We start from the raw sequence: 8,967 nt of genomic DNA, 5'->3' as shown, positions 1-8,967 counted from the left end.
CACTTAGGACAATTGAGGGATTCATACAAAACTATTACAATAGGTGCAAACATTCACTGATACTCAAGAAGACAACAAAATTAATTAAAGGGATAATTCACCCAAAATAAAAATTATGTCATCAATTACTCACCCTCATGTCGTTCCATACCCATAAGACTTTCGTTCTTCTTCATAACACAAACGAAGACATTTTAATGAAACCTGGGAGATTTCTGTCCCTCCATTTACAGTCCATGTAACCAAAACTTTCAAGCTCCAAAAAGTTCATAAAGGCATCGTAAAGGTAATCCATGTGACTCAAGTGGTTTAATCCCAGTTTTATGAAGCGATACGAATGCTTTCTGTGTGCAAAAAAAGTCTTTATGCGCAAAATATATTCACATCCGCATAGATCTCCAATACACGTTCACGAGGCGAGAGAACCACGACGCATGTATGTTGTGTTGACGTGAAAGCAGACAAAAAATGTCCATGAGAGAAGGCAAAAAAAAAAAAAAAATGCAAGTCCTCTGTTATGTTCTGTGACTCAGTTTGTGTACAGCGCTTCCAGGTCCCATTGTATCGCAAGAACACGAGAGCAGATTTTTAAAAAATTTTTTGCGCACACAAAGCATTCGTATCGCTTCATAAAACTGGGATTAAACCACTGGAGTCACATGAATTACTTTTATGATGCCTTTATAAACTTTTTGGAGCTTGAAAGTTTTGGTTACATGGACTGTAAATGGAGGGACAGAAATCTCCCAGGTTTCATTAAAAATATCTTCGTTTGTGTTCCGGGTTTGAAATGACATGAGGGTGTACAATTGATGACTGAAGGGGGTGTGTGTGTGTGTGTGTGGGGGGGGGGGGTGTTAACAATCCCTTTAAGTGCCGGGGGGTGTAAACTTTTGAACAGGATGATCGGGTGTGTATTGTAAAACCAGAAAGCTCTGTTAATGCCGCATGAGGGCGCTCGCGTCTCCTTCAGCTTTCCTCACGCGATTTGAACCTCTTGCTTGCCGTAGCGAGACTTTAATCACAACACGGAAATGCCAAACTGCTTGTTTGAAACTCCATTTATTCTTTTAAGAGTGTGATGCTGAATGTTGCATCGGGATTGGGGTTTCAGTGTGGTGCTCACAAAAGTTATCGACGCTTTAAAATCGAGGTGTAGTGCTGTTAAAGCTTGTGATACTGCTGAGCTTTGCTTTGTGGCTGGCTGGTTGCGGATTAAGGTCAGATATGTAGTGGAGCCAAGTAGTATGCTTTCAGACGGTTAGTTAGAAAACAATTATCCAAGGCTGTCAATCATAACAATAATAACAACAACAACAACCATCCATCAACATGAAGCTGAGTTCGTCAGTGTTTGCATCGTTCTGTCTCATTATTGAGTTACTCGGCATTGCCCTTTTCTTGAGAGGGTTTTTCCCAGTTCCAATCAAGTCGTCTTTATCATCAAAGAGCAAATTATCGGATCTGCCAGCAGAACCAGTTGTAGGTAAGGAATAAATCTATTACTGAGATGTCATGTGTAAAAATCAAGTTGTAGTTAACATTCCATAGTGTGATCTGGTTACCTTCATCTGCTCTTATAATCAATAATATCATCAGAATGTTTTCTTTCTTTCGCAGGAAGTAACCCAAACTCGACCAAAGTGCCTCCTCCGTTATTCAACAGGGTGGTCATTGTGTTAATCGACGCTTTAAGAGATGATTTTGTCTTTGGGCCCAGTGGGAAGAGGTTCATGCCGTACACCAGGAACCTAGTGGAGAGCGGATCATCTCACAGCTTCATTGCTAAAGCCAGACCTCCTACTGTCACCATGCCTAGAATCAAGGTGAGCCTGCACACGTCGTCGTAATAATAATAATAATAATAATAAGAAGAAGAAGAAGAACAACAACAACCATCCATGAACATGAAGCTGAGTTCATCAGAGCTCGCTGCATTCTGTCTCATTATTGAGTTACTCTGCATTGCAGTTTTCTTGAGAGGATTTTTCCCGTTTCCAACAAGTCGTCTTTATCATCAGCTTATCAGGCTTGTATAGAAATGCTGCGCTCACTCTTGTGCAGCGATTGCTTTCAACTGTTTTTCAAGTCACATTGTATTTATTCTCCAGCATGACATGAGATGGCTTGCTAATATTATGTTGTATTAAATGATTTGGTTGAAATCACAACTCATAATATTCATCAGTTAATTTATTTAAGATTATAGATCAGATACTGAGATAATTCTGAGATGTTACCGGTAGGTGACACAGTGTGGTACATGTTTCTCCTTGTGTCTGCATCCCAAAACATAACACCTTATGTGTGAATGAGTGTGTGATCATGTGACTGTGATAACCTGTGAAGCACTAGTGTCAAATCCAGGATGTAATCCTGCTTTGCACCCAGTCTTCCTGTGATCGGCTCTGGCTTCAGTGTAATCCCGACCACGATAAAGCAGTCACTGAAGATGAGCATGATCAGAATGATATAGAATTTCTTGAGCACCTTCTTCAAGATGGCGGCGACTAGCATGTACATTGCTTGGTTCTACAAGCTTATGATTTGCTATAATATGTTGAAAGTCAACAGTGGGGGAAAATGATTCATGGAAGATGATCTAAATTCCAGAGAATCTAAATACACAGAATATTTCAACTCTAGGTTATGTTTTTAAATTAACAGTGTGTCCTGCGTCTTAGAGAACTATGCTGAGTATTACATTCAGAGTGAAGCAAGATGTTTTTAATGGATATCTGGATTAACCTGTGTTTCACTTGACATTTTTGAGTGCATCAGTTCCCAAACTGTCCAGGTGCTGCTTCATAAGGGCCTAGATAAATGTAACCTTAGTAAAAATTAAAACATTTAACTTTGAAGGTGGTAGTAAAAAATCTTATTATGCCTCATAGCTGTCCTAATTACAGTCAGGCCTATAAGTATTTGGACAACGACACGATTTTTGTAATTTTGCCTCTGTACACTGCCATAATGGATTTGAAATGAAGCAACAAAAATACTGAATGAACCTTTTAGGAAGTACAACCATTTTTCCCATAGTCCCTCCATTTTCACAGGCCCAAAAGTAACTGGACAGTTGCCTGGTAAGGGGTTTCATGGACAGGTGTGGCCTATTTCATGACAAATTCAGGAGATAAAAGATCTGGTGTTGATTCCAAGTGTTGACTTTGCATTCAGTAGCTGTTCATGGTAACTCTCAATATGCAGTTAAAAGCGGTGTCAATGCAAATGAATGAAGCCATCATTAAGCTGAAAAAACAAAACAGACCTATCAGAGAGATAGCAGAAATTTTAAGAATGTCCAAATCATCAATTTGGTAAATTCATAAAAAGAAGGAATGCACTGGCGAGTTCAGCAACACCAAAAGGCCTGGAAGGCCACAGAAGACAACTAAAGTGGATGTAAATTTCTTTGCCAAATAATTATGGACCTGACTGTATTTCACTTATATACAATATAATTACATGGCCATCTGTTATCTGTGGCAGCCTTTCTCTGATTGTCCAGCAGATAGCAGTAGAGCCCTTTCATATTGGGAGTGATATCACAAATCATATCATTCCAATTTTTTTCACATTTTATCTGCCACAATATGGAGAAACAATGTCAGTCAACCAGGGCTATAGCTGCCCGAGATGTCTTGCACTTCAGCATTATAGAAAGAACCATGCTGGCTGGGATTTAGTGTTTTTCAGACAGCAACGAATATTTTATGAGAGAGATGGTTTGACAGGCTGATTTTTCTGTGTTATGCTCAGAGGGAACTGCCTGAAATGAAATGAAAGCACCTGGTTTAAGGATACCACTTCACTGTGTTCTTTATATTAGCATATTTTATTACCAAATCCTTAAAACAGCTAGATGCAAGCAGACCACTGATACATACCTATGAAAAATATAGACTCTAGGATTGGGCTGTGTGATGATATCAAATATTGATGATAAGTTATATCACAGTATACTTTTCTGGGTGAATATGGAAAATGTCAAGAATTTTTAAAAAATCCTACTTCTTGGTGTTTTTGTAATTAAATTCTGTTTATCACGGTTTTTTGTTGACATGTACAATGTATTGAAGAAATGTCTTCAAGTATCGTGATATGATCTTTTTGTCACAACCCTAGTCAAAACACTCATTTGCCACTTGAGTAAGTAAACCTAGCAGTAACACTTTCTTTCTTTTTTGTTTCGGATTTTCCCCGATTTTCTCCCCAATTTAGTCATGGCCAATTTCCACCCTCCAGTTAGGTTTCCCCTATCACACGAGTGCTACCAACCAGGGGGAGCAAAATTTATCACATGCTTCTTCTGTTTGAGGCCAACCGTCTGCATCTTTTTGAACTGGAAAGTTGCTCATGGAACATCAGGGCGTAACACACTCAAAGCGCTATCCTCCCACTTCTGCACGCATGAGCTTGCAGATGTCTATGATTGCCTAGTGTCGCTGTGATTGAGTTTTGCTCTGTAGGATTGCGGCATTGTCAGGATTCAAACTCGTGATTTCTGGTCAATAGGACGACTCAGGAGCCCTAGCAGTGACACTTTAATGGTAGTGACACAGTAATATGTATGGTGCTGGTGTGAGTGTATGAGACAGTGGAAGAAAATTAAAATAAAAAATGCAAATTACACTGCCTGGTTGAGAAATATCAAACAAACTGTGCTTGGAAACAGATGAGCTGTAGTATTTTTTTATACTTACAAGGTGCACTAGAGTTAGATTGTAGATTTTTTTTCTCTACTTTAGATCTTCAGAAAAGACATGCAAGCAGGCAAAAAAAAAAATAAAAAAAAATACAGATGGATTTTATTAAAGCTTCATGCCCACAGCCTAGATATTACCACTTCAGGTTCTAATTCCCCAATTCCAGAAAACTCTTCTATCAACCACCTGTGCCTGGGAGCTCAAGGTCATGCATTGTCTAAAGAGAGAACTTTCCCTAGCAACCCATAGAAACAGCATTCCTCTATCCCTGCAGCATTTATGTAAATTAAGTTCAATTAAAGCTGTTATTTTTGGGGGGCAAGCACCCAGGCTCGGTGAGCTGCACATTCACAGATGCACTATAATTGTTGCATAAGCAATCACAGGAAAGCATAGCCATAACTTTAGGCAAATGGATTCCAGAGTAATTTGTAGTTTCACTGATGATCTGTATGTTTTGACCACAGACAGTGGTGGATTTCTTTTGACCACAGACAGTGGTGTTTATCATGTGACCTGTGGTGTTGTCTGTTGCTACTTTGAACTGTGATTGTGATTGCTACTGTTCTGACCTGAAAAAATGTTTTGAATATCAGGTATCAAGATAATGTGAGCCAAATTTGGTGATGATTTGGATGTTGTTATAACTTTTGACCAGTAAGTGGTGCTGGCATGAAATTTGTTGCATAGCTTCAGGGCATTGTCCTAAAGATGACTACCAAGTTTTGTGTCAGTGCGCAAGGTCTTTGCTGAGATACAAACTTACATCCTATTTGGTGGCTTTGCTGTCAGATTCATTGGCCCATTATGGAGAAAATACTTTTGATAACTTTTGTGAGGCTTGCTCTGAAGTGTGCCAAATTTGGTGATGATTGGTTTGTAGGAGGAGTAGTGAAAAAAAACTTTTTTGACAAAATTCAAGATGGTGGAAAATCGAATTAGGCAGAAATTGATGTCCTAGTTGCACATAGTTGTATGTCCAAATTTTGGACATACGGTTCAAAAGCTATGACCATAAATATACTTCCAAATTTGTTCAGAATGTTCCCTAGACCCTCCTTAATCAGTGTGCTAAACTTCACAACTTTTTACGAGACAGTTCTATGGGCTGTGATGGACACCCTAGACAGAAGATGACGAAGAAGAAGAATAGTAAGAAAACATAGAATAACAATTGGTTGCCTATGCACCTTTGGTGCTTGGCCCCCTAATTAGAGGTATAACCATAAGGTTATACAGACATTACAAAAAAAGGATTAAAACCCCATAATATTCTACAACCAACAAGCAACATGTGTCTAATAAAGTGGACAGTGTTTAAAACACTGTGCTAAGACTAGTCCACCAGCCAAATATTATCCAGTCAGTGCTGGTTTTAATTGTGGTCCATTTCCACTGGTGCACAGGGTGACAGAGAGCAGGCTGACAGATTATGCCCATTTCCTGAATCCACACAGAACGAATGGTCTTTGCCATAGTTGTTGTTCTGCTTGTTCCAGCCTTGTTGATCAGTGTTCTGTGTGCTCACTGTATACATGCTCACGCTACAAGATTTGTTGCTGTTCATTTCGAACACAACATCTGTGCCTTGTAAATCACGTCTCTGAACAGCTCACACTCAGTTGGTCAGAACATTAAGGCTAAAATCATGTAGTGAGCTCTTCGTGAAGGAAAATGCTCATCAATCATGTGGATTGTATAAAACGTTTTTGAATTTACCTGGAGTAGTCAAATATAAGGGCACATCTCTACTACAAGGTAAAACTGTTGCCATGTTTCATTTCCCCTTTTTATTTGTTTTATTACAGGGAGAGTCAAATAAGTAGAGTAGACTATATGATGCAGTTTTGATACGTAAAGCAACAACTTGATATTTGACGATACCTATGAATCTCAATGCAGTTCACTCTAATCGATATTTAACCAATTTCATTCAGATTCTGGGGTAAGCCTACTGTTAAGTTGTGACATAGAGGACTACTTTAAGTAAAGTTATGGCCAAATCAGTATAAAAAATATTAATTATATTTCACACACCAGATGTCTATATTTTTTAATTAATAATCAGTTATAGTAAATAATAATCCTTTGTTGATGGTTAATTTCAGTCAATACCTTTTTAAATTGATGCATTGATCCAATTCTTCAGATCATTACACCCCTATACTGACAAGCGGATTTTGTGTTTGTTAGTTTGTTTATTCATAGTTGCCTGGCAGACAAATAGGTTTATATGTTTGACAACTAGAAGAAAGGAAAAAACGATACTTCTTATTGATGGAGTATAAACTAACGGTTTTATCTGGCATGCTTGTTTAAGGTGGATTTGGTAAGATTAGTCTAACGATCCCCCGCCCCCAAATTTAGGTCTGTAAGGGTTTAACTTTGGTACAATTCCCACCCATGTTCATGAAGCTTTGCCTAGCTGTTCAGGATTTTGCAATAGCAGAAATTAATAATAAAAAAATCAAGCATACTGTGCAATATTTGGATGGAGCTTGCGATTTTTCAAAATTACTGCAGATTTTCTGAAGATTTGGGCCAAGACGCTTCCTGTTACGTCATCACAATGCGCTTTCAGCCAAAGCCCTCTTTGATTCATGGGTGCTGAACACGAGTACAGCTAAAAGGTCTCATTTAGCTACAAACATGAATGCAAAAGGCCGTGCAAAATAATTTCGTGCAATTGTGATTTCGCCAATTCAAGTATTTTTCCAAAAAAAACCCCACAAAAAGCTCCACAAATTGCATTTCAAATTTTGAAAAAATTTTGCAAAGTCAAGGCTCTGACAATCACAAAAAATCTCCTGTACATACTGAGCAGTGTCTACAAAATGACTGACAGGAGGCGCATCCAAACAGAAGCAAGAATTCTGGATCGGAAGTCAGTTTTCCAAACATGTTTTCTCAGAGACTTAATGCACCTTTGCTAAGGACATGGCTTAATGCATTGTTGTTGTTTTTTTAAATCATGTTTCACATATTGTCCAACTTATTTGTACAAGTAAGGAATAAAAAAAACATTGACTATTGTACCTTTAAACTTAAAGGGGATCTATTATGCAAAATTTACCTTTACATGGTGTTTAAACACAAATGTGTGTCAGCAGTGTGACTACACAACTATCCTATAATGGTATAAATCCACCCACTCCTTTTTTTTTAATATTCCCCATAAAATCATAAACAGTGTCTCAAAATGAGAAAATATATAGGTCTTGTGATAACACCATCACAATTTTGTTTTTCTCAGATATTATGATGTACTTTTATTAAATAAAATTAATGATAATACAAACTGACTGGAAGCAGCTGATGTGATATTAAAATTTTGTACATCATCTTTAAAAAAATCTCTTTCAGAGTGTTAAACATATATTATTTAAGTTTTTTTTAAATGCAGAACTACTGTCTTACTGACAGTTTGTAAGCAAACCTATGTCGATAAATTTCATGTATTGTGGAAGTCTCTTCAAGAATCATGATATTTTTGTAATATTGCCCACCCTTACTGTAAAACTGACAACTTAGCAACTATATTCCTCCGTAACATGATCAGGTTACTAATGAAATGTTTCCTGGTAAACAGGAAATGAGCATTATATCCAAAGAGAGCTGCTCACATGGGAAACGTGCATGAATCCTGATACCAGCTAAAAGCATACATAAAATCTGTAGGCATAGTCCCAAGTGTTTCAAAATGTAGATCAGCCAGAAAAGTGGCATGCACTGGAACATGCACTTAACCAAATACTTCCTGGAAATGATTGGTTTGTGTACTGTCAAATTCAGAAACACACTGTGGATTTTATCTGTTAAGACTTTGTCACCACAAAAAACAAAAAAAACAAAACAAAACTGTTGGCTTTGGACTAATGATTTTGGAACATAAATTAAAGGGGAAAAAACTGAACCATCATTTCATGCTATTTGGAGAAAGTCTCTCATGCAACTAATTTTCACTGAGGGAGTAAATAGTAGAAGGTTAAAGCGCATGACGTTCTGACCTTTTATCTAACTGTAAATATGAGTCATACAGCAGCAGATTTATTATGCTCAGGAAAAGAGCTAGTGACAACCCATGAAGGCAGATATAATGTTTAACTCGTGTGTGTGTGTGTGTGTGTGTGTGCGTGTGTGTGTGTGTGTGTATATATAGACCGACAGCATCTCAATACGCTTGCTTAATGCTTTTCTGTATTGGTTTACCTCTAACCCTCAAACTGGTCCTGCTTAAACACAGAGGGGAAAAAAGGTT

The 8,967-nt window shown here is 37.8% G+C and overlaps 1 protein-coding gene across 2 annotated transcripts in view; it reads left to right on the top strand.

Annotated features, from left to right (window-relative positions):
- Window positions 1–907: 907 nt before the first annotated feature.
- pigg (phosphatidylinositol glycan anchor biosynthesis class G) overlaps window positions 908–8,967 on the top strand; it is a 154,697-nt gene continuing 146,637 nt past the window's right edge. Inside the window, exons 1-2 of one of the 2 annotated variants that reach the window (XM_053630634.1) lie at window positions 908–1,486; window positions 1,621–1,826. In XM_053630634.1, coding sequence (XP_053486609.1) covers window positions 1,333–1,486; window positions 1,621–1,826 — 360 coding nt within the window. In that variant the 5' untranslated portion in view covers window positions 908–1,332. The remainder of the gene's footprint in view (window positions 1,487–1,620; window positions 1,827–8,967) is intronic. The other variant, XM_053630636.1, reaches the window with a different exon arrangement.

This window comes from Ictalurus furcatus, chromosome 8 (assembly GCF_023375685.1).
Source record: "Ictalurus furcatus strain D&B chromosome 8, Billie_1.0, whole genome shotgun sequence".
Classification (NCBI taxonomy): domain Eukaryota; kingdom Metazoa; phylum Chordata; class Actinopteri; order Siluriformes; family Ictaluridae; genus Ictalurus; species Ictalurus furcatus.
Note: the sequence above shows the minus strand (reverse complement) of the source record. Positions and strands in the feature narration are given on the sequence as shown.